We start from the raw sequence: 25,432 nt of genomic DNA, 5'->3' as shown, positions 1-25,432 counted from the left end.
GGTGCATCTGAACCGAACTCAATGCCAATGCACTTGTTTCCACTCTTTTTGCTTCAACTGTCGCTGTGTTCATTATTGTTTTTGCAATTGTTTTTGCTGGCCTTGAGGCCCTTACAGGCATACATGGAGTAGTTTATATATATCCACATTAAATACATACCTATACATACAAATATGTATGTATAAATATATATGCGCATTTTTATATGCGATTCGTAACCTTGATATCGCATTGAGGCGCGTATTTTTTATTGTTATTGTCATTTGTTTTCTTTTTCTATTTTTCCCGCTTTTTCTTCCTCCTCTTTGCGCCGATGTTTGTGGCTCATGTACTTACATATATAGTTACACATATTTGACGTAATCGTTGTTGCATTAAAATGCATGCGGGAGCCACTTCGAGGCGTGCACAGGCAAACCTACTTATGCACATACGTACGAGTATGAGTGCGCGCTGCGGCATAGAGATCCACGCGTAATCTCTACAGCTTCCATATGGGGCAACCAGCAGTTCGACGAAGCAAAAACGTAAAACATGCGCTCAATGCACGTCCGCAGATTGATGGGAGAACTGGTTTAGTGTTGGGCTTATTGAGCTTCTTCTTTTTTAAGTGGTTCAATAAAAGAGAGAAGAAGATTTATGAATATATTTTAGCTTTATAGCTGGCGAACCGTAACCGGAGGAGGCAGTTGATGGTATCTAGGAACAAATAAAACACCCGCATTCTTTCAGGGCTGTTCCTTCAATTTGAATATTAAATGAAGTTAGGTGATCCGTTTTAGAAAGCGAATAGAGGAGGACGCATGAGCCATCATTAGCCTATTATTTATTAGTTTAATGCCAATATAAGATACAGTTACAGATGAATCCCTAACGGTGATGTAGAGCAACTCCCTATGAATGATTTAGAGGTATAGCATTGGATTGGCAAGAAAGTGACTCTAGGTTTGTAGTACTTTCACTGTCAGCAGCAGCTTCTGTTATGGTGGAACAACCATAGATGCTTCCGAGCTCTTAAAGTGCTAATTTTGTTATAATCAACTTTAATTAGGTTTTATCTCTTAGAAGACGTTTTGGGCTTATAGTAATGTGAATGTGATTTAAAATTTTAATTAGATAGGAATAAAACCGAGTTAATTATTCACATAAAATATACATAGATCCATCATCTGCCACTATCTTATAGATGCCGTTTGAAGGATTAAAACTTCCTCATCCTTAACCAAATAGTCTGTATTTCTACGAGTATATTTTTTTTTGCCTGAGAACGATTTTGTTTATAGGAGTTTCAAAATTCATAAATTTCATTATTTGACAACGAGAAGTCAAGCGGAATTGAACCGAGATCTCATTGAATTCTCTTAGCTTGCGGACAATAAGGGCATTACGAGCATAAATCGTGTTAAGCAATTTAAGATGAAATCGCTAAGGGCCTTAGCACACAGATCGTATCGTCAGCGGCATTACATTATTTTTTAATGTAGCGACGTTGACGATACGCTTGCTTGTCCGCACACAATGCAACTACCTATCGTCCAAGTACGAGTTGTCAATATGTCGAGCGATGAAGAGGAATTTATTTTATTGTATTATCTTCTCCATGGGAGGGGAAATAAAAGAAAAAGGAGGCATTGGGCGCATCCGTACATTAGGAATAACTCAAACAGCAGTTATTTATTGCTTCGAGGAATTTACAAGAGGATGATTACAATTTCAGACATTTTACAGGATGTCTTAAAATTCTTTTAAGGAGCTTGTAGAATTTGTTGAAATGCTACTCAAAAAAAAAAAACAAAAAACTAACATGTGCGAATGCATTAGCCCGGAGGAAAGTATTATGATTACGCTAAGGCTAGGAGCATTTTTTTGATATTTTGGTGTGGTGGACGGAGTACAAGAAGATGTGGAGATCTCAATTCTACTCTGTAGGAAACGTAGTATCTTAGCTTTATCACGGCCTTAAGCAGCCCCCAACCACATCAGGGATAGTCGAGTCCTGTAAATCCAGGCTGAACTGTCGGTAGACATATTAGATTGATGCTAAAATGGGTTTTGGGACACGTGGGTATCGTGGGAAACGAGACCTCTGACTCCTTAACTAGGATGGGCTCTGAGGCCAACTTCTTTGGCCCATCAAAGCCACGGTTAGCAAATGGGTTCCTACAACCCACAAGTGAGCTAAGGCAGGCTAAGAGAGGCTGCAGATGGACTAAACTGATGTTACCTGTCTTGTCCGACCGACTGTCGCAAATCCTCCTGCCATTAAGCAGAATGGACTGCAGACAGCTGGTTGGACTGATGACGGGCCATTTTCTGTGAGCGAAGCACGTGGAAAAGGTAGACATCTCAGACAGTGTGCTCTGCCCTGCTTGTGCCCTCCTGTGCGTCTGCCCAGCCTTCTCTCGAATCAGGCTTGAGGTCTTTGACACTGATGTGTTAAGGGGGTAGTATGGTTAATTCGGTGTAAAACAAGCATATTTTTCGAAATTTTTTTTGTCGACACAGTTGATTTATTCAAAATTTTAAAATTATAAAGTCATATTTAAAGAATATTGTGTGAAATTTTCATTGATTTTTATGAAGAAATGAGTTGGTGGCAGCGAATCTTCGCGGACGTCTCATAAAAAAGTTTTATTGCGGTGTCCCTCAGAACTCATTACTGGATCAACTAAAATCAAAAAACCAAATTGATTTCATCAGCTAATAAAGTTTCGCAGGTAACAACGTCGAATTTTTTTTTTTTTTTTTTTTTTTTTTTTTAATTTTTTAAAGCGCTTTGAAGTCAAAACACCGATTTTTCATAAAAAAAACTTGAAAACTTTGTTGTTTTAAAATATGACAAAATTTAAAAAAAAAAAAACTCGACGTCATTACCTCGTGAATAAAGTAAAGAATCAAAAAAACCAAATTTGAAAAGAATCGGTGCAGTAGATATTAATCTACAGTGGACACCGACCGTAAAAAAGGCAAGTGTGAGAAAAACGCGTTTAAAGATTTGTGAAGATTTTTACAGCGTGAAATCCGGTTGGAGAGGTAGATACTTAATCCTTTGTGTCTTTGTCAATTTTACTCTAATGCACTTCAAACTTTCACACAATAATCTTAAGATGTTATAGAATAATTTAAACAAAAAAAAAAAAAAAAATGAAAAAAAAAAAAATACCATACTACCCCCTTAAGAAGCGACCACAAAATCTACTCAGATTTCTTCGGAGGTCGGGTAGGTTTAAAGAAAATGAAAAGGGAATCCGAGTGCAGTACAATGGACCTATTTGTGTCTGAGAGTTGAACTTGCCAGTTGTCCCGACAAAACAAAAAAAAAAATCTTAACTGTGATAAAAACTATCCGTCGCCTTTTTAACTCCTATATTATAAACCACTGGGGAAACATTTTTGTTAAACGTTACCATCTTTAGATTATTATAAGCAAAATTTTGGTAAATTACAACATTTTTGAGAAAGGTTCTTAGAAAAATTTTTAATTGCAGACAAACGCCTTTAAACTTTTCAAATAAGAGTATTCCAAAAGAAAAATATTCCTTTTGAATGCTAAATACATAAAAATCAAAACCAAACAACAAGCATACAGGATATTTGACGACTCTGTTGTACGATAAGCGGCATGCTGCATACTTGGTTTGACGAGAGCAGGTTCGCCCTGTGTGCGATGTGACTATTGAACGAAAAATGGGAATCAAAGACCACATACTCATACTTATCCGATAAAGTAGTTTAAGGTGAACTTGCGTCCAAAAGAAGTATAAGTCCCGAAAATCACCACTTTTTTGGTAAATCCCTAGTGTGTTATTGCTTCTTTTTATATTTATGTATATCTATATATAATTGGTGCTTACTCCCTTGTTGCGTGCTTGGCCGAGCTTCTTCTCCTATTTGTGTCGTGCGTCTTGATGTTGTTCTACAAATTAAGGGACCTACAGTCTTGAGCGGACTCCGAACGGCAAATATTTTTATGAGGACCTTTTTCATGGCAGAAATACACTCAGAGGCTCGGCGCTACTAGAAAAAACGTTTTCTTCATTTTGGTGTTTCGCGGAGATTCGAACCAACTTACTCTGAATTTCGAAAGGTAGTCACGGAACAAACCATTCGGCTACGGCTTCCGATACACAGCTGATATTGTTCGGAAAATTCGGTCGGTTAAATACAATTACGGGGAAGGTAAACACCATTGCTATGGGGCAGTTCTCAACTGACATTTTGTGGTTACAATGAAATTAATTTTGTAGTAAAATCTTTTCATTTGCTATATTGTGAAGCAATTTGTTTAATCTCATTTTTCCAAAAAAAAAAACTTTTTTCTAAATTATTGACGTTTTGCGGGGTTTCTTATGCAAATCGAGTAAATTATACTATCTGCTTGTTATTTTTTTGCTGCTGCTTGTAAACAAATAACCTTTTATCAAGTGATCGAAAAACCAATCCTGAGTCTTCAACTCAGCGGAGAAAATAGAAACGGATCTAAATATTTTCCCGCCACAAAAGTAACGGACGGAGAGGAAACCGTCCCTGCTGCAGTTCTGTGCAATTTCATGCGATTAAATGTATTCTAATTTACGGGTACCCGCTGTCCGCTGCCATTCTGTTTAGCACATCAGCCATATAGACAGTCATACACACATCCATAAATATGTACACATGTAGATAAGTAAAAGGTTTAATAGTCGAGAAATATAATTTAATTTCTGTCGCTTCTACAGTACCCGCATTGATCATCTTTGCTTTTAACAACCTGCCACACACTGGTCACCTCTAACCTTGAACGGCTAACGCTGTCGTATGGTGCACAAGAGTGTAAGAGCAAGATCGCAAGTGCAACAACAATGGCGGTGACAGTGGCAATGGCAGCGACAGCAGCTGTGCCATCAACATCAACACATCGTCCAATCTTCATTGTGTTTTTTTTTTTCGCTCCACCACTGATGATGTCTGATACAGGACACTGCTGTCCACTTTGCTTACCGTTAACTTTGTTATGGCATTCATGCAGATTGGGTGTTGAACGCAACGTTGCATGCAATTAAAGTTGCCGCCTATACACAGATACATAGCCATTGAATGCTTGCTGACATTACTTATATTATTGCTATTGTTGTTGCAATTTGTGTGACTATGCTGTGCTGCTGTCAGCTTTCACTTGCAGCTGGTATCAATGTTGCTACATTTAACTTTATAGTCGTTTTGCTTTGTTGTAAATGTCAGTTTCAATGAAAATGATAGCAACAACAACAGCAGCAAAAATGAAACACGACAATAAACAACGATTGAAGCAACATAGCTATCAACTTTGGCTTGGCCTGCATCATTTGCGGGCGCAGGCATTTGAATATGCACATACCTATGCACTAATACATAGGAGTATATGTGCATGTATACCCTGCAGAAAAATGTAGAGGCCTTGATTACATTAGTTTACAGTGAAAATTCAATCCAAAAGTATAAAACATATAAAAACTCAAATTTAAATTAGGAATAAAAGTAAATTTTGCAATTATTCATGGCTACTTGATAACAGACGCGCACGTTTATTACGGACTAAATCAGTATATGTATATGCCAGATATGTCCAGCTCATTTGTCGGGTTTTATTCAAATTATCAATGGCTTCTGTTGGTTTTTTCGTTGTAACCGCAATTGTTTTTCGCCATCTCGATTTTTTTTTTTTTATGCAAGGTGGCGCAAAATTAATCACCCTATCGGAAAATTTATATATTTATATATTTATTTATATTGAACACTTCTGAATTAGGCAGATACAGTATACAAACACACAAGCAATGGAGCGCGTAAAGGTCAAATTAATGTTTCATCATGCCAAATAATTATTTACAATATTTTATTTTGATTTAGTAAAAAACTTATTCAAAAACAAAATTAGATGATTATTTTTGTGCCACCTTGTTATCCAGCTACCACGACTTAAGGATTACGTTGAAATGTTGAATTTTAATGCACAGTTGGCCTTGGAGTGCCGACCTCTACTTAAGGTGGTGATACAAAGAAAAATTCAGACCCATTTGATGTTGTTGGTGTGAAACAAGGAGACGTACTCTCTGCCGTCATACCACATCAGAATTACGACAAAGACCTTCAACTCTCTTCTTATGGGTAGTAAAAAGCGTGGAAGACCGCCAAGAAGATGAGCAGACGATGTTGATACAGATTTACGCTTTATAAATGCTTAAAATAGTCTAAAGTGTAAAAAGAGAGTTGGGCGTAGATATACAGGGTGGGCCATATAGCGTTTGCTTTTTAAACCACCTATTTTTTTGAGAATGGTAACTCAAATGACATGTCAAATATGTTCATAATTTACTTAAAGGTTTGACATTAACGAAATGGGACGCTATACGCTTGAACAAAATTGGGAAATATTGAAAACCAATTTCCAAAGTGGTGAGTCTTCTTCTTCTTTTCTGATTTTCACATCGGTGGCTACGTCAATAAGTAAAATTGTCGGATTTGGGGCTCAGAAAATCCACACGTTACTGTAGAGAAGCAAATGCATCCACAACGATTCACTTTTTGGTGCGGTTTTTGGTCTGGCGGCATCATCGGGCCATTTTTTTTCGAAAATGAGCGAGGAGCCGCGGTTACAGTAAATGGCGAGCGTTACCGTGACATGCTCAACGAGTTGTTTCCAAAAATTGAAGAGGATGACATGGACGACATTTTGTTTCAACAGGACGGTGCAACTTGTCACACTGTCAAAGTTACACTCGAACTTTTGGCCACCGTTTTTGAAAACTGAATAATCAGCCGAAATTCCGATATCAATTGGCCGCCTCGGAGCTGTGATTTAAACCCGTTGGACTATTTTTTGTGGGGAGCAGTTAAGGACAAACGCTATGCGAACCATCCAGAGACGATTGGTGCTTTAAAACACGAAATCGAAGTTGCCATTCATGAAATTGGAGCCCAAACAATCAAAAATGTGCTTAAAAATTGGGTTGATCGAATGGCCTACTGTAAAGCCAGTCGTGACAGTCATTTGAACGATATTATTTTTTATTCATAAATGACAATGTTCAATCTTCAAAATAATAAAATAAGTTTGAAAAAATATTGATAAGTTTTTTTTATAGCCGATTCAAAAAGCAAATTTTACATGGCCCACCCTATAGTACACATCGTCAAATGATAGCGCAACAATAATTTGACCAGTTTTGATCATTTTCCTTTCGCATATTCTCGTATTCCTTACGCAAATTCGTAACACTGTCAAGGATGAAAATTATAAAATATCAACGGGATACTCCATAAATTTCAAACTTGATATCTGTAAAAAGCGGTAAAAGTGCATACCAAAAATTTTTTAGAATTTTTGATTAAAAATCCTGGAATTGAAATGAAAAGTTTGTCGAAATTTTGTGTATAAGACTTGACAATTGTATTTATGTATTTTGTCATAGTGTAATGACACAAAGTGTGTCTACTTTTATTAAAGGTGGGATCGATAGACCAGCTAATTGGTTTTTTGTTTTCTTTCGCCGGGTAAATTCCTATGTCAACGAAAAGCCGCTCAATTCACACCACTGTCGTATGCTTATAGTTTGAACTTCATGTCGGCTGTGAAACATATAAGTAGTTCGCCCTTTTCTTTTTCTTTTCTACTTTTCTTTATCGGACATTTCTAATCTAAAAAATGTAGTTGTTGGTCTGGTGCGACCACTTTCAAGGAATGCGCCTTGCTAAACAGAGATTTTTTCCATTCTAACTAAGTTTTTTAACAAAATAAATAAACTAAAGTCAGAACTTCATACATACATGGGCAGCAATCGTCAATAATAATATTAAATCGATAGAAGGAAGCTTTATGAAAACCATGATTAGTAAAAATTTGTGTTAGCTCGAAAGAAATATCAAAGTTGTCTCTATGTAATTGTGTATCCGCCAGGGTCGGCAAGAACGCCTTTGTACCGCAACTATTTGCATCCTCAATATACATATGTATAATATTGTATTATACTTTTATTGCGAAGCTTCAACCGGATTTAATGGCAAGAGGACGCCTTGTATACGAAATTTGCGTTTTAATTCCCAGCGCCTTTTGCATGCTGATCTGCAACTTTGTTGCCTTTGATGCCAATGTGAGATACTGCCCAAAAATATTCATAAGGTGTCCTAGGCGAAGCAAATAAAAGCGTCGATAGATTCCGAATGACGTTCAAGCATGACTCACTGCCATTAAAAGTTCATGGTTTCATGAATACCATACCGTTAATTGACGTTGAGATGGGTGATGTATTGGTAAAATACGTTGCTCTAGTTGAAGGTTGCCAGATAAACCTTGACATCCGCCAGGTGCTGTAATATTTGACATTTGCCGGGCACATTTAGCTGACAGAGTGTGGAAATCCTTTATTGCTCGTATAGAAAAATGTCTTTGAAAAGGCCGCAGTAGTTGGCAGCATACCCGTTGGGGAATCACTTGAGTATGCTTATATTAATTTCAGCTCGAAATTTCCATAAAGGCAGGCCACTTAAAATGTTGGATCAGAAGTAGAATGTATTAGGATAGCTCACGCTGACCTTGCAATGATAATAGCAATGACTCGTTAGATCTGTCATATGTTTTGCTTTTGTATTTAGAAATTAAAAGTAAAGGGGCGAAGTTTTACGGTGAACGAGTAAAACAAAAATTGAGTTAGGTATAAATATACCTTTTGGATATGCGGCGAGTATAGGATCACTAGGCATTGGTAAAATAGATATGGTAACGAATTACATATATTTAAGCACACTTCATCCCCCACGATATGGGTCGTAACCTATGTTCTTGAAACAGGCTTTGCTAACCAGCGGAATCCGCAAAGTGTACAAACAGGATTCCCTGAGCGGTGAGCTGACCTTCCCAGGGTGGTTCCGAAAGGAGTTAAGGCACTTCTTAATACACATGAGCAAATTGTACTCATAGGATTCCCTAAATTCGTGATTTCGGTTTTTTTATTGTTTTTTTTTTGGTGTGTGAGGTAGGGTTCAAAATGCCTTCGCACTTATAGCGACCGTCGTCAACTGCGTCGAATGATGTAGCCACTAAAACAATCCCTCCTCCTCTTCTGGGAAGACTCCCTTCCCGAAACCACTTGTTGCATTACTTCAGGAAGGTCCAGAACGGTGTCCATTAAATGGACCAATACTATTCACCCACGTTTAGGTCCACCATATTTGTAGCCAGCTTCATGCTATAAGCTCGTCTTCTAATGTCTCTGTGCCGTCATACTAGTGGTATGTGGGGCATTCTCCCAGGTTCCTCTCACATGGACATATGGAGGTTATCGAGGATGCGCTATCGAGGTTTCTTTTGCATCTGCAGCAAAACAGAAATATTCGAAGATGTTGCGATAATTTTATACTGTCTTATGCCGTTGTGAGCGCTTGACTCGAGCGTATGTTCGTAGACAGTCCACCTCTTGTTGAGGGCTGATTTTTTTTTATTGATTTCGGCGTGTCAGAAAGCTCGCTTAGACAACCCGCAAAGACTTCTGACGTACTCCTCTATTCACCTATGATTAAAAAAAGACTACTTCAATTAAACGAAGATAAAATAGGCAGCGTGTTTTGGGATTATTTTATTTATTTGTAAATAATAAGCGGATGCAAAAATGAATAAACAACAATCAAAAAACAAAAATGCACAATGTAAACCTTAAACTTTTCCATGTGGTGCTCTTGTGTTCCGGCCCATCTACCCTGTTCCGGTTTCTTTAGCGGTTCCCGTGTAAAAGTACCTCGAAGTGCATGCATGGTTGTTTGAATGCATTTTATCGTGCATAGTTCCAATTTATTTTTTGACTAGTAGAAAGTCAGATGCTTCCCTCCTTGCTGCTGGTGCAATGTAGTAGAGTACCGAACTAGAAGTTTCTTTATTTCAGGCAGATTTTCCCCACAGGGCATGCTTTTCACTGGTTATGCCACACCTATTGTGCAGAATGAATAGCTTAAGGCGCAGCAACATCAATTGCAACAGCTGTAACAACTGCAACTCTGTCAGGCATCTAAGCTGGTTGCTCGTTGTGGGTTATCGTTGTGTTTGTTGTTGTTCTGATCATGTTGTGGCAACAATTTCGCCTTTCGTTCATTGAAAGTTTCTGCTTTTGTTGTTGCATTGTTGCAACATGATACATGCGAAGATGTCGCAGTTGTTGATGTTGCACATTAATTACAAATTTTTATAAATTTTGCGGCTGTCTTTTTTCAGTTTTATGGTTATGCAACCTTTTACTCATATTTTGGCTGGAAAATTCGGAAAGATTTATGAAAAGTTGGTTTTTGTAATTAACACTTGCAAGAGCAGACCTGTTTATTTGACGATGAAAAATGTGGATACGAATTTGAGTTTCGTTGTTGTTTTTGGTTGTAATTGAGTAGGAAATTTATACCCATTTTAATACCTATCGCTTCACTGATTTATGTTGCAAGTATTCAAAATAATATAAAAAAACCGATAGACCGGCAGAAAGACAAGTGTGAACTCTTGTTTCTAATTTCAACGAATGATTCTCGATAACTTGCAGCGTTCATTTAGCATCTCTCAGGTCTAAAAATGAGCCGAAAACATCCAACTCGAGCAATCACTGCCCAAATGATCACTGATTTGCTACCGATATGCTAACAATAGCTCTCCGACACTTTTGCGACTAGAGAGACAGACTCGATCGTTTCGTTTTTTTATAATTTGCTGTACGGTAAACATGAGGACGGAACATGAGGACAGAACCTTCAGAGCTTTTGATCTGTTCATTCGACCTTAACACCCTTAGAAAAATGGCTTTTATTGACAATGGTCGCCCCTCCGCAAGTAATGGCAAACCTTCGAGAATATTTCTGCCATGAAAAAGCTTTTTAAAAAACACGATTTTCCGTTCGGAGGCGCTACAAAATTTTAGTTCACTCCATTCGTGGGAAAATATTAAGATGCAACTACAACTTGGAGGTGGAGATCGGCCATCCAGACAACAAAGGGTGTAAGCTCTGCGGAGGGGCGACCACTATTAGTAAACACCTTATCTCTAATTTGTCGACCTCTGCCGAATGTTAGCCATGCACAAAACCGTTTTCTTTTATAATCAGAAATAAATAAACGTTATACTGGTAATGAGTGGTCTTAGCAAATCACATTCAAAATCCCAAATGACATAAATAAAATACATATTTGCGCAGAATTTCTTTCTGGCTACAATATTTATTTTGCTTGGCTATCATTCATTTCGTTTGTCATTGCCTGCCGAGGGGCGACCGCTATTAGAAACCACTTTTTCTTAATTTTTGATCTTTCACCGAGATTCGAATCGACGTTCTCTCTCTGAACTCCGAATGGTAGTCTCGCACCAACCCCTTCGGCCACGGCGACCGCCGGTTACTTTTCATAAATTCGACTTCAAAAATCCTTGTACGACAAATATCACCCCATTTACACACGGAGACATCTGGAATGGAGACACTGGAAATTCTCTTTTCATGTCTCATTCGCGGACACACGGGCAAAATTGTTTTCGGCGACATTTTGACATTTAATACTTTAGCATCGTCTGGTTCGGATGTATTCTAGCACGCGCTTACATGTAAAGCAGAGAGCGTTCGACAACAGTTTCTTAAATATATGAATGAAAAATGCAAACTGGTTAAATAATAAATAATTTGTTGTTTTTTTTATTGAAATATATTTATAAATTCTTATACTTGAATAAAAAAAATTAAATTAAAAATACTTCATATGTAAATAATTAACTTAAAATTAAACTGAGTATCTAGAAATGCAGGGAAAAATTAGAAATCAACATAAACATGTTCCATAACTATTTTAAATTATACTACTTTACTAGCAAAAATAATTGTGCAGTTCCCAAGCAGCGTTCGTATGTTTGTCATCGTTGTTATCTTCCGTTTGCTTGAAAACCAACACATAACTTAGAACTTTCTTCCACGAAAGAAGAAAACGAATGAAGCAACTGTCAAAAATTGTTTAAGATTGGAAATACGAATAAGAAGCACAAAGCGTGTCGCCAGTACAGGAGACAAATTCCCTTCTCTCTTCCGCGGCCGTCCTTCACCCCCGAACAAAATGTTTCCCTTCCAGAGGAGACATCGTGTAAATGGGCACCTATTCTCCAAAAAAAGCAACACAAATTAATAATGTGTGTGCAGCTTCACACGACATTTGTCTGCTTTACAATATCCGATGAGACCCTCAACAATGATGCTGGAGTTATTGAAGTGGAGTCAAATAACGGAGAAGCAGCAAACATAAGAAATGAAATTCTTAGAATATTATGGAAAAAACGAAAAAGTATTAAATAAAAACCTTTACGCAATAGTTTCTTTTTTATTTTTGTTATAAATTTTCCTTATTCAAATATTCGTCATTCATTTCTACAAACATTACAAAAAAACCATTATTAACCTTTATCCATTTTGCTGCCGTTCTAACTGGTGGTCCCAATCAATTCAGCTCCGTTGTAAACTCCTCCCATTTTTTTGCTGCTTGAACTTTTGTGTAAATCCCTTTTGCGAATTGTGGATTCTCTTCCATTAACACAATCAGCCTTTTTAATTGCTGTTTGGTACTCACGACTTTCGACCTGCATAAAATTAACAAAATTAGTATATGTTTATTATTTGGTTACTATAAAACAATAAATAATCGCAAACAACTTACATTTTAACCAATTTTCCCACAATACGCTACACAATCGAAAGCAAAATTGCATTCGACTCTAAATTCGGCAAACAACGAAAATTTCGATAGGGTTGCACCGCTCATAATACCAAATTGACATTCGATTTTCGATCTTCGACAACCAGCGAATATCGAAGATCGAATCTAACTCATAATAGGGGCCAATAACTTCCTCAATGCTTCATATAATACATATTTGCGTAATTTTGAGATAACTCACTAACGAGCATTCTGACACAAACTGCTCTCATGCACTCTTTTTCACTGCTCTGCTGACTTCTTCCTCCCTTGTCAGGCACTGTCTGCGCATTTTTGCTAATTCAGTAGCCCGCGGGTCATACAGTCGCTCAGACTTTATTTTATACTGATACAATTTTTTTGCAAAGTGTTCTATTTTTCATAATATTTTGCGAAAATGTAAAAAGCAGAATACGCAGATATTTTATTTACTTCATGTTTTACAAAAAAGTGTTCACTCATTTCATTGCGATGCAAAAAACAAAAACATACAGAAAATTTCCGTCGCAACTTAATTGGTACAGTTAAAAAAGAGTAACTATTTGTTTCTAATTTCTCAAATTTTACGGTATTTAGTACTTTGTTAAGTATTTTTTATTATCATTTACAGCTTGAAGTCTACACGGCATAGAAACAACCAATTTTTTGTGTATTGTGGACGCATTTGGTACCACTTCAAGTATAGTCTCTTTAAGATCAGATTTGTTACGGATACCATATTTTCTTATACTTGTCTTCAACCACAAATTTTCTATAACGTTTAAATCCGGTGATTGTGCAGGAGTTTCAACAATGTAGGTACATTTATATAAATATTAACCATGTTTATATTATTTGTGACTTGTGCTTAGGGTCGTTATCTTGATAAAAGCGAAAACCATATTCAATTTATAATTTTCTAGCGCTTTGAACCACATTTTCTTGCAGCAGTTTTAAATAAACATATTCCTTTTTTGTTTCGTCGATAAAGGCCAATTTTCCCCCTCCATTTGATAATATGCATGTGAAAAAATATTATATTAAATAAAACACGCTATTTTCGTCCCGAGTTCGAACAGTCTCGGCGGTCAGATTCTTATTATATTTTAAATCGTTATAAAAGGTAATACAAGGTATGAGCTTAGATTTTTACTATGTTGAGCTTTTCTCTCTCATTAAATAACGGATATTTCTAAGTAAATAAAGAGTACTAATTTGTAGAGGACGCTATTTCTAAAGGATATAATAACTGAATTGGGCGCTTCAAAATCTTTTGATCGTGCAGCCGGATATCGCAAGCCCTAACGCGACCATCTCTTCCTTGATATGTTTGCTGCACAACCGCTAGCTTCCACTGGAGCCGAGGCTTATTATCATCGTGTAGTAGGGCAACGTCCCCGACCTTAACACTACGGGTTGGACCGCCTCTATTGTGGTGTATGGTACGGAGTGTGCTTAAGTATTCTGTGCACCATCTCTTCGTATACCTCTTTATTATAGCTTGTCGCTGCTGCCACGACTTCGCCAAGGATGAGCCATCGCTTTTGTAATCTGTTTGGAGTAAAAGAGGTTTAAAGTTAGTTAAAAAATGTGCTGGAGTCAAAGGCTCCAAATCGTTGTGATCGCTGCTTATGTGAGTCAATGGTCTTGCATTGACTACACCTTCCACTTCAGTTAGTAGTGTTGTCAATTCGTCTTCGGACAAATTCGCTTTTCCTATGGCCTATCTGACATTATAGTTGCTGGTGCACCACGTCTCGCTATAAACCGCCGTAATGCATTTATACAGCTGTTAGTTGTCAAGTCTCCGACGAGTTCCAAATGAACTGCTCTAAATGCAGCACACGTTATTAGCATGATGTAAACTTTTCGCCTATCGCCTTCAGTCTCTTCTTTAACATATAGTGGCCCAGCAAAGTCGACTCCAATAGTCTTAAAGGGTCTGTTTGTTTCCACTCGTTCGCGTGGCAATTCTGTCCACTTCTCGGACGCACTTTTTCCACGTAGCCGTCTGCAGATAACACATTTATGGAGGCAAGATTTTATGAGCTGACGCGCTTGTACTAACCAAAATTTTTGTCGTAAATGGGCTAAGACCGTATTTATGCCTCCATGCATCGTTTGCTTATGCGCTTCCCAAACAAGTAAACTGCTTAAATGTGAACGTTTTGGTAGTATTATTGGATTATAATTACCGTATAACTCAGGTGGTAACCTGCTAGTAAGTCTCAAAATACCATCGGCTAAAACTGGATTCAAACAAAATTTTTGAATCAGCAGGAATTGAACGCTGACTTTCTAAAGCAACAATTTCTCTATTATAATAATTTCGTTGCACATATCTGATCCAATATGACTCTGCTTTGCTTAACTCGTGCGCAGTTATTTCGTTAATTACGCTGAACGGTTTTGATAAATGTTTTCTTTTATTTATTACTATATGTTTAACATTTTTAACAAATCGGAAAACAAACGCTGTAACTCGCAAAAGCCGCTTCAACTCACTGTAATTTTCAAATTTAATAACAGTTTCGATAATGCTTCCCTTGTTGTTGTCTGTAGATTCGACGACCAGGCTCGTTGATTTTTCTAAAATATACTCCGAAGGCCAATTCAACTCCCCTTCAACTAACCATTCAGGGCCAAACTTCCACAGATCTGATTCCACTAATGCTTTTGCTTTTATACCTCTGGTAAGGAGGTCCGCTGGATTATTTCTGCCCCGGCAATGCTTCCAATCATGAATGTTCGTTATGTTACTTATCTCGCTAACTCTCGCTTTTACATAGGGTATTTGTCTTCCTTGCCCATTAATCCAGTTGAGAGCTATCGCTGAATCGCTCCATAAGGTGACGCTGTGCACTTCGAAGTCGAGTGCATCTACTAAAAATATTTTTAATCTCGCTGCTGTTAACGCTGCTGTTAATTCTAACTTAGGCAATGTCAGTTCACTCTGTTTTTTACTTTTCTCCATCGGGCTTACTCTGTTCTTAGAACAAATGAAATTTGTTGTAATGATACCGGCCGCTGTTAGTTGGCGCACGTAGGCAACCGCACCATTCGCTTTCGGACTGGCGTCGGCAAATATGTGAACTTCGTATTGAGAGTCACTTTCTGTTGCTAAACATCGTCTCATGTTAAAGTTATGCAGAGCTTTTATTTCTTCTTGCCAGTGTTGAAAATCATTCATATTATCACCACTTAGAGCTTCGTCCCATTCCAAGTTTTCTTTCCAAATATTTTGAAGAATGAGTTTTATTCGAACAGTAAATGGGCCTAGCATTCCCAAAGGGTCATAAATTTTCGCCATAGCTTTCATGACATTCCTTTTCGTTGGTCTCAAATTCATCAAATACTCGCTAATGCTCTCAATGCTGACGCTAATCTCATCGTTCGCTGTAGTCCAATTTATGCCAAGTACCTTTTGGCTAATTGCTTGTTCGTTGTTATAAGTCAGGAAAAATGCGCTAAGCTTAGGATCATTTGTGTTCCATTTCCGAAGATTAAACCTTGCTTTGGCCATAATTTCTTTTGATTTTAAATACATTAATTTCGCTTCCTCTAAACTTCGCTCGCTTATTACCAAGTCGTCTACATAAAATCATTGTTTTAGTTTATCGCAAATAACTCCATACTCTTGCTGAGAAGTGTTTAAATGATGGCGGAGTGTAGCTGCCAGCAAAAACGGACTGGAGGTTACACCAAACGTTACCCTGGTCATACGGTATTCAACGATTTTGGGCAGTCGAATTTTACACATTGGGGTACGCTCGTACCATAAAAATCGGAGTGCGTCTCGATCATTTTCCGCGACCTCGATCTGAAGAAAAGCCTTTTCAATGTCCGCAGTTATCGCTATTTTATGTGAACGGAATCTTAAAAGAGTTTTCAGCAAATTTGCTACGAGATTGTCACCCGCATTCAAGTGATCATTTAAAGATAAGACACCTGGTTCGCTAGAAGATGCGTCAAAAACTATTCGCGTTTTTGTAGTGATTTTGTCGTCACGATAAACCGGCTTGTGGGGCATATAGTACACTATTTCACTGTTTGAGTCGTTTACCTGTTCCGCTATGCCGTTTTGGATTAAATCCCTAAGCGCTATATCATATTCAATGAGTTTATTATTGTCCCTTAACAATTTATTTGTCAAACTGTACAATCTCTGTTCTGCGATTTCTTTATTACTATTCAGTTTTTCGTTTAAATTTTTCCAAGGCAAACACACTACGTAACGGCCATTCACTTCACTGATTTTAAACACTGTTCCTTCTAAGGGATTACTCTGTTGTAGTTGACAGCTCTTGATGCCAATAGACTCTAAACTCCAAAATTTTTCAATATCAAAATATTCTTCACTTGACTTTTCTACACCCTCTACACAATTGCACGCTACTGTATTACATTTCTCACCACAACTGCCTTGAATAGTCCATCCGAAGAATGTTTTTATAGCAACTAAATTTTCTTGTAGCCGTTCAATTTCACCGTAGTTAAATATCCAGTAATAGTCTTGCCCTATCAAAACATTAATGCCGTCAACTAATTTCTTCTTGCCTATTTCACAATCTGCTAATTCTATTTTGATGTTTCTAAACTGCTTGTTTTTAAATTTGGGCACTGGCAAAATGTTAGCACAGATAGTTGGTACAACAATCGCTTTTATTTTTTGCACTTTATCATTATATCGGCTCCGTAATGAAATTTCTACGCTTTTCAATTGAGTTGCCTTTTTTGCTTTTTTGTCACCAAATGCAATAATTTGAACGTTCTCAAAACCACAGGTGGGAAGCTTAAGCACTTCCGCCAATTTTTCGCTTATGTAGGTTTTTTGACTCCCATTATCCATAATAATTCTGGACATTACGCTATGACCACTATTCACTTCGCTAATTATTGCTTTTGCAGTTTGGAGAAAAATACCAGTATCTTTTAATTCAATTGCGTTTAATGTTGTTGCGTCCGCTGCATTCGTTATTTCTGTAGACTTCCCGTTATATTTACTTTTTGGTTGTTTCTCATTTCCTTCACATTAAATTTTTTGTCTCGCTCAGACATTTGCGCCTTTTCTAAGGCTTCTATTTCGGTCTTTAAAAATTTCAGAAGTTTATTTAGCTGATCATTTTCTGTTCCGTTACTTGTGCTCTCCTTAACTGTATCAATGCTGGAATTTAGTATTGTACTGCAAGCTGCGTTCCTTTCAAATGAACGGTAAAATTGCACACGCAATGTTGTTGGTATAGATTTCAACAAAATTCATTTTACCATTATATCGTACTGAGCCGATGATATGTGAAATGCTACAAGCGATCGCATAGTCGAAGTAACCTCGTTGTACAGTTGCCGTAATCCATACATATCTGCTGTTGATTGCACCGTTCTAATATTCATTAATTTCTGAACAAATTTCTCCACGATTTTTTCATTGTTTCCATATTCTTCTTGCAAGAGAAATATGGCTTCGCTGTAACACTTTTCGGTGGGTGTAAAACCGGCAATGGAAGCAGCGGCCTTGCCTACTAACGCTTCATTCAAAAAATTAAATTTTGTAGATGTAGACAATTTTGAATTTTCGTGCACTGCTCTTTTAAACTGCTCCCAGAAAGGAAGCCAATTTTCGAAGTTTCCATCAAACTTTTTTAACTCAAAGGGCTTAAGTTTTATACCACTATAACCACTATTTCCCTCTGTCGCTACATCCTGCCCTGCGCCTTCATAGGAGTTATTTGATGCTTCAGCACGTGTTTTGAAATTAACCCGAATAAAATGCTCCAACTGAGCTAAAGTGGTTACCGCCTTATCATCGTATTCAATTATGGTATCACATTCCTTCGCAAAATCGTCTTGTTTGACAAAGACTTTCATGGCTTCATCTGCGGCTTTTAGATTTGAATGCGCGTTTTTGAGCCTTTCTAATAAAACAATCAGCTCGGACTCGACACTTGATGGATCGCTATGGTCTACCAATTTAGCGTTTTTAAACGATTTTAAATATTCGCTTACGCTGTTGCACAATTTAGTGACTTGTGCTCGGCACGTAGACCGATACACCGCTTCCATTTCTACACGCTTTTCGCTGAACTCACGAATTTCACTTTCAAATTTATAGTTTTTAATATGTCTTTTCGCTTGTAATTTATAGTATTTAAAACAAACCGCACGCTAGTGAAAATCTGATTACACAACTGTCGTCCCTGGTTTCGGCACCATGTGAAAAAATCTTATATTAAATAAAACACGCTATTTTCGTCCCGAGTTCGAACAGTCTCGGCGGTCAGATTCTTATTATATTTTAAATCGTTATAAAAGGTAATACAAGGTATGAGCTTAGATTTTTACTATGTTGAGCTTTTCTCTCTCATTAAATAACGGATATTTCTAAGTAAATAAAGAGTACTAATTTGTTGGTATTTAATTTTTGACAATGCATGTCTAAGCCATAACGTTACCACTGCCGTGTTTTATAAAAGCTCGCAAAATTTGGGGTTTGAGCTCCGTATAGGGCTAGCGCTATATAAAATGTTTGCAATCTGGTCCAAATAAGTTTATTTTTACCTCGTTTACAAAAAGTACGGTCCTCCAAATGCTGTGGTCTTATTTAGATGGTCATGCGCAAGCTGCAATTTCTTGCTTCTATTCCTTGCACAATTTCAACTATTTTATGATAGGACATTCCTTTTTTGAAATGCTCCAAAACTAACCACACCTTTCTATCGAAGTACACGATCACATGGTTAAAAAAACAAGCGTACATAAAATCTAATATTTGTCACTTAAGCCACTCTACAAACTCTCGCATTTACAATTTTGTTTGTTGAAACTTGCGCCGGGAAAAGCATCATTTAAGCTGCGGCGTGAGTTCTCTGCATAGTTTTGTTTTTATTTTGCATTACAATGACATGAGTCAACACTTTTTTGTTGTTGTTAAATAAAATGTCTCGATACTCTGTTTTTCCATTTTCCCAAAACATTGTGAAATACAAATTGTATCTGTATGAAATAAAAACTGTGCGTGCAAATCTGAGCATCCTTACATTACTGTTAAATTGAGCAAGGCAGCTCTATCTGGATGAAATCGTGTTGGATAAATTATGGAATGATTTTTCATTTTATATTAAAACATTTTTTAATATTTTATAAAGATACTTCTACTTGGCATACCCGGCCTGTGAAAATCTCGTTATTTTTTTTATTTTTTTTAAACAATTTATACTAACACACTCCGTATGTTGAAAAAAATTTAACCGGGAATAAAATAATGCGAAGAAAAATATTACATTGAGCAATCAAGTAGAAGCATCTGAAATAAAGTAATTACAAAGAATCTAAATAGCATTAATTTCATTAATTTTTATTTATTTATTTTTTGCGCTTGTTGTCTACGTCAATCCGTTAACTATGCGCACATTCCACTGACTACAGTGTGCTTCGTATTATTATCAAAGATGCCATTGTCGTAATTTGAATCTGTTGTGTGGGCGAAAGCAACAACTGCGTAAATTCATGAACAAAGTCCATAGGTAAATGGCTAAATGAAACAAAAAAAAAACAAATAGTAATAATAAGCAAATGCAAAAATAACAACAAAAGAAAGTAGCAAACATTGCACGCGCAATTGCAACAGCTGCAACCTTTTATGGCGAGCAAAGCACATCCTTCGCCCCTTGCGCACTATACTCAACAAGTTCACCCCTTGAGCGCCGCAAACTCGTTGTAAGCGTAACCATGAAACTAAAATATTTATGACATCTCTGCCCACATTTTCCCTCAATTTCATTTATCCCCATAGAAGTAATGTGTCAAAAACAATGACAAAATCATTAAACAAATGACAGTAGCAACAACAACGCAAGCACACCAACAGCAAACAACAATCGAACAATTTTGTAGGCGACATCCATACAACAGTAAAATTTATTCGAAGCACGTACTATTGACAACAGCAGCGGCGCAAACAAGCAGGCAGGCGCATTTTTGTGGCTTGTTATTTTTTATTAAGGTTTATTTGTCGCCAGCGCCGTTAGCACTATTGCCACCTTCCTTAACTCCTTCGCTGCCACCAGCTGTGTTTCATATTGCTTTGCTGTTGTTGTTGTTTTTTGGTTTTTTGCAATTTCAAGTGTCGTTCTTTTTCGCTAAATGCTAATATTTTCTTATTGTTGCTTCATTATTGTTATTGCCAGTTTTTTGTTATTGTTGTTGCAATTATCGCTACACCGCAATCATGTGGATGCGACTACAATGACATTTCCAACAGCTTCTGTTCGCGCTGCCCCCAAACGCCGCCTGCAAAGGCATCTTTCCTTCACACTAATAGCCGTTGAGCGTCACATTTTTTTAGATGGTAATTGGCGTTGACGGTTTTTGGCGGCAATTTTTGTGTTTATGGCATTTGTATTGATTAGGGTGATTGTTTTCAACGGCTTGAAAAATGATAATGATTTTTATACCCTTCGCAGAACGAATAAATTGCGAATTTGTATGCATTCATTTGTAAGCTGATATTGTTTAAAAAACCCTTCGGCGTTTGGTTTCATAAATCAAGAATAAAATCAAAAATAAAATGAATGAGAAATCGAGACCTCACTAAGTTTCCATTCCTTATTTTACTTCTTTAAAATAGCAGGTTGCGACCGCTGTAGCCGCAAGAGTTTGCGTGTGATATTCATGCCGTAGAACCTGTGTTCGAAACCCACTGTGGTCATGAAACACTGAATGATAGACATTTCTTTCTAAAAGCAGCCCTGCTTTGTAGGCAATGCCCAACCTTCGAACTGTTATCCCTCGATTTGGGGAACAACATCAAAACACGCGTCACAAATAGGAGGAGGAGCTCGGCCGATTCTGAACGGCAGATATTTTTTATGGGGAGCTTTTTCATGGCAGAAATACACTCGGAGGTTTGCCATTACCTGCCGAGGGGCGACCGCTATTAGAAAAAACTAATAGTACGAATGTACTATAGTGCCATGAAAAAAAGCTATTCACAAAAGCACATTCTGTCGTTCGGACGTGGCATAAAACTATACGGCCCTTCATCTATGGAAAAACATCAAGACGCATATCAAAAATTGGAATATTAAAGGGGTAATGATCTACTGCTTGCATGCCAACCAGGGATTGCCGAGTTCTAAAGAGGTTGTGGAGTGTTCGGGACATCGAAGAATGCGCTTCACATGTCTTTAAGGTAATTTTTTAAAGAAGCTGGGAAGTTAGACACAGTTTTCCTGATGCGGCTGTTTAGAATCGCGAAAAAATTTAAATGGATTTGGAAACATCAATACACAATGAACTTCTTTGGCCGCAAGAACTGCCAGTCCAACCACATCTAACATAATCTTAAAAAAAGATTGCTCATGTCGTTGACAGAGATAGGCTTAGAAATGTAGCGCGTCCGTACATATACATCGCGGAATCTTTCCTGATGTCTTCAAGCCTGACTCTAGTTTAAGAAGTACAATCGAAATTAAAGGAAATTACGAGCCAGTTTTCTCTAGGCAGTTTCTCGGTATTCTAAAGTCTGGGACTAAGTTGTGTATACTAAGGAGAGGCTTGCGTGGCTCTAATTTCATTTGTCACACTTTTTCTTCAAAACTCGCGTTCGAGCCTGGATAGCATTGGTTTCTTTACCGAGAAGGAGTTCCAAGACAGAGGACGGACATGCCTTAAGAACCATTAGATGTTCCAATCCATTTTCTGCAAACATCTGACCCTGGTTGATTACATTTAGTCTTGCCATAAATTCTGTGACACATTTACAATGCATTCGACAAGAAAAAATTTGCGGGGAAAAGTTCCGTTTCTTCCTGTTTTGTTCGTATGCATTGGAGTGAGTGCATTACTTACGTGTGATAATCGTGCGAGGGAGACTTGCGAATTCGAGAAAGAATTCGCAGAAATCCCCTTAAAAATCAGAAAACCATATCCAGGGAAATAAATGCATCGACCAGATCCATGCCAAGACCAATTAGAGATTATCTCCATATGAAAGCTTTCCGTCGCTCAACTGATCATCTTTTGACAACGCGATTGAATAAAATTAGACTCGATAGATCTAAGCAGCTTCTTCTGTGGCATGCGGCCTTGAAAATATTCTTTTCACAGATGGAAAAATCTTGACTGTTGAAAAAGTTTTTAATACGCAAGATGAGAAAATCTATGTTAAACTTCTAAAGACGAAAAAAATGTTGTTCTAAGGGTTCAGCGAGGCCACAATGCAGCCTCCTTAATGGTTTGGTGGGGAGGGTCTTATAAAGGCGTCACACTCTCTTCAATGGAGAGCGTTGGCTCTTCTAGCTAGATCCCGCTCCAGCCCATAAGACAAAAACTACCCATCAATGGCTAGGGTCCATAGCCGCAGAAGATTGGCCGTGTGGAAGTTCAGGTCTGGATCCATTGGAATACCGTTTGTGGTCCGAATTGGAGAACATGGCCTGCCGAAGATCTGACAGAAATTTGGAGAGTCTCATACAACCTTTGGTTCGAGCAATGAAGTCAATATCCATGTGAAACCCTGCGTGCTGCAAGAGCCGAATGGCCTAATCGTTTGAAGGTTTGTGCAAAAGTAAATGGTGACCATTTGGAATGAAAATTAAATTGTTAAACCAACTTCATTAAAAAAAGTATTATAACTTCACATGGAAAATGGACTTAGTTTGTAACAGAACTTATGGCAGGACTAAGTAGATTCATATTCTTTTAAGATTTTATAGTTAATTATCTTGTACCTCTTAGCCATAGTTTAGGTCATAGTTCTCATTCTCATATTAACCAATTGTCTTATCTTATGAGAAAATAAAAATTATAAAAATTAAAAAAAGGCTTGGATCACCAGCACCGAGCCAGCTAAAGGATGTGTTTTAGACGCAACGCGTTAGACGACTATTTAGTGATTTGTTTTTTTAATTAAGTATTGATCAAATAAGAGTGTACGCCATTCCAAATCTCAGAAAAGTCAAAGCTCTTGCAGATTAGGCTAAGCAGTTTTCTCATAGGTCGCAACTAAATTTTATTGTTTTAGCGGAAGTTTTTTATTTGGTACACATCACTAACTGGTTTTTTGATATACCGTAATTGTGTATGATGGAATATGTGTACTGTATAAGCTCCTAAAATCACTGCCGTTGATCTTTTGCGTCATACAAACTGATAGTTGCTCCGCCATTTCTTTTGAAGCCGGATGGAACTAGAGAGCTTTCACCCGCCTCAGTTTTTATTGAAAAAAAAAAACTGTACTATTATATGAGAGTTTTAGTATTTTAGCAAAAACTCGAATTAAATCTTATGCAACTAACGGGTGATTTTTTATCTATTATCTTTTTAAACAGTTGGTTTAAACAGCTGACGCACGTTTCGTGTTTTGTTTCACTGTCGAACATCTTCAGTTTGGTCTATAATTAAGGTAGGTAGGTAGGTAGGGTGGTTGTCATAAAGACACACTTAGACCTTTCGGAGGTTCATTGTGATACCACTTGAGCTTATCCTTACCCTACGTGTTCCTTTTCAAACAATCCGGACTATGTCCGCTACAACAGTTAAAAACGCCGTATCGAGGGTGCGCAACCTTCTCCTAGGCTTTCGCACTCACATAAAAGGTGTCTGACTGTTTCCTCTTCTTCTGTATTAAGACAGGTTCTACAGAAATCGAAGTACGGGAGTCCTAACCTTCTAGCGTGGCTGCCTATTAAGCAATGACCAGTTAATACCCCTATCATTTTTCTTAAAGCTTCTCTATTAAATCTTAGCAAGATCTTTGATCGACCGCTGTTCCAGTTCGGCCATATCTGTCTGCTTAGTTCGCATGTTGTGAGGTTTTGCCAGATTGTATTTACCTTTTTGATAGTTTCCTTGTCTATAAGTAATTTACAAGTGGCTATAGGCATTGGTATAAGCGCCTTATCCGGTTTGAGATCGACCGTTGTACCGGTTCGAGCAAGTTCATCTGCCTTGCAGTTTCCTGCTATTTTTCTGTGGCCTGGCGCCCAGATAAGGTGCACTTTGTAGTTTAAAACATTCTAAAACTGTTTTTGACGAGTGTGTTTTAGATTCAAGCGCTTTTATCGCCGCTTGACTGTCCGAGTAAATGAAGACTTCATTTGTGGATAATACTCTCGTTTTTATTACCGTAAGTCCTTCTTTTATGGCAGTGACTTCCGCTTGAAATACACTGCAATGATCAGGTAGGCGATATGATTGGCATACTCCGTGTTGTGCATCTGTGGGTGTGGTCCTAAGAGCCCCGCAGATGCAAAGACTGGCCATTCTACCGATTCCATTATTCTAACTGCTCTAATTTTTGAGAGCGAGCTCGTAGCAATATGGATATATTTAGACGTATCCATTGTATCTATTTTATGACCGCACCCATTCCACAAAATTCCATAATCCATAATTCATAGATATATTTCTGTACAGACTTTTTTATTTTTCGCTCACCAAAGTGTTCGAAGAAATCTGGTTGCTTTGCCTTGTGCCATACTTAATATGTTGCAAATGGCATTTTACTTGTAATGGATTGTGAATTACTGTTGCAAATGCAAATGCACCATCATTTCCTCGTAATTTGTGTGCACTTTGATTGTAGCGGGAGTTGAAATACACATGCGCACAATGTCTCACCACATACACACCCAAACTGGAATGCCAAAGCCCGCCCAGCACTTATACGCCATGGAGGTCGCAGAGAAATGAAAGCATGCACACCCATTAGGCTTATGCAATTTGTGTATATGTATGGG

The 25,432-nt window shown here is 37.6% G+C and overlaps 1 protein-coding gene across 1 annotated transcript; it reads right to left on the bottom strand.

Moving 5' to 3' along the window:
- Positions 1–16,296: 16,296 nt before the first annotated feature.
- On the bottom strand, positions 16,297–17,559 carry LOC128865401 (uncharacterized). Its single transcript, XM_054105785.1, has one exon. It carries the CDS (start codon positions 17,557–17,559, stop codon positions 16,297–16,299), a length of 1,263 nt encoding a protein of 420 aa, XP_053961760.1.
- Between the last annotated feature and the right edge of the window lie 7,873 nt (positions 17,560–25,432).

The sequence above is a fragment of the Anastrepha ludens genome, chromosome 2, assembly GCF_028408465.1.
Source record: "Anastrepha ludens isolate Willacy chromosome 2, idAnaLude1.1, whole genome shotgun sequence".
NCBI lineage: Eukaryota > Metazoa > Arthropoda > Insecta > Diptera > Tephritidae > Anastrepha > Anastrepha ludens.
The sequence above is the reverse complement of the archived record's forward strand: the minus strand, read 5'-3'. Positions and strand labels throughout refer to the sequence as shown.

Bases quoted from the DNA above. Each gene is read 5' to 3' on its own strand.
- LOC128865401 (XM_054105785.1), bottom strand. From the start codon at position 17,559: ATGTCCAGAATTATTATGGATAATGGGAGTCAAAAAACCTACATAAGC.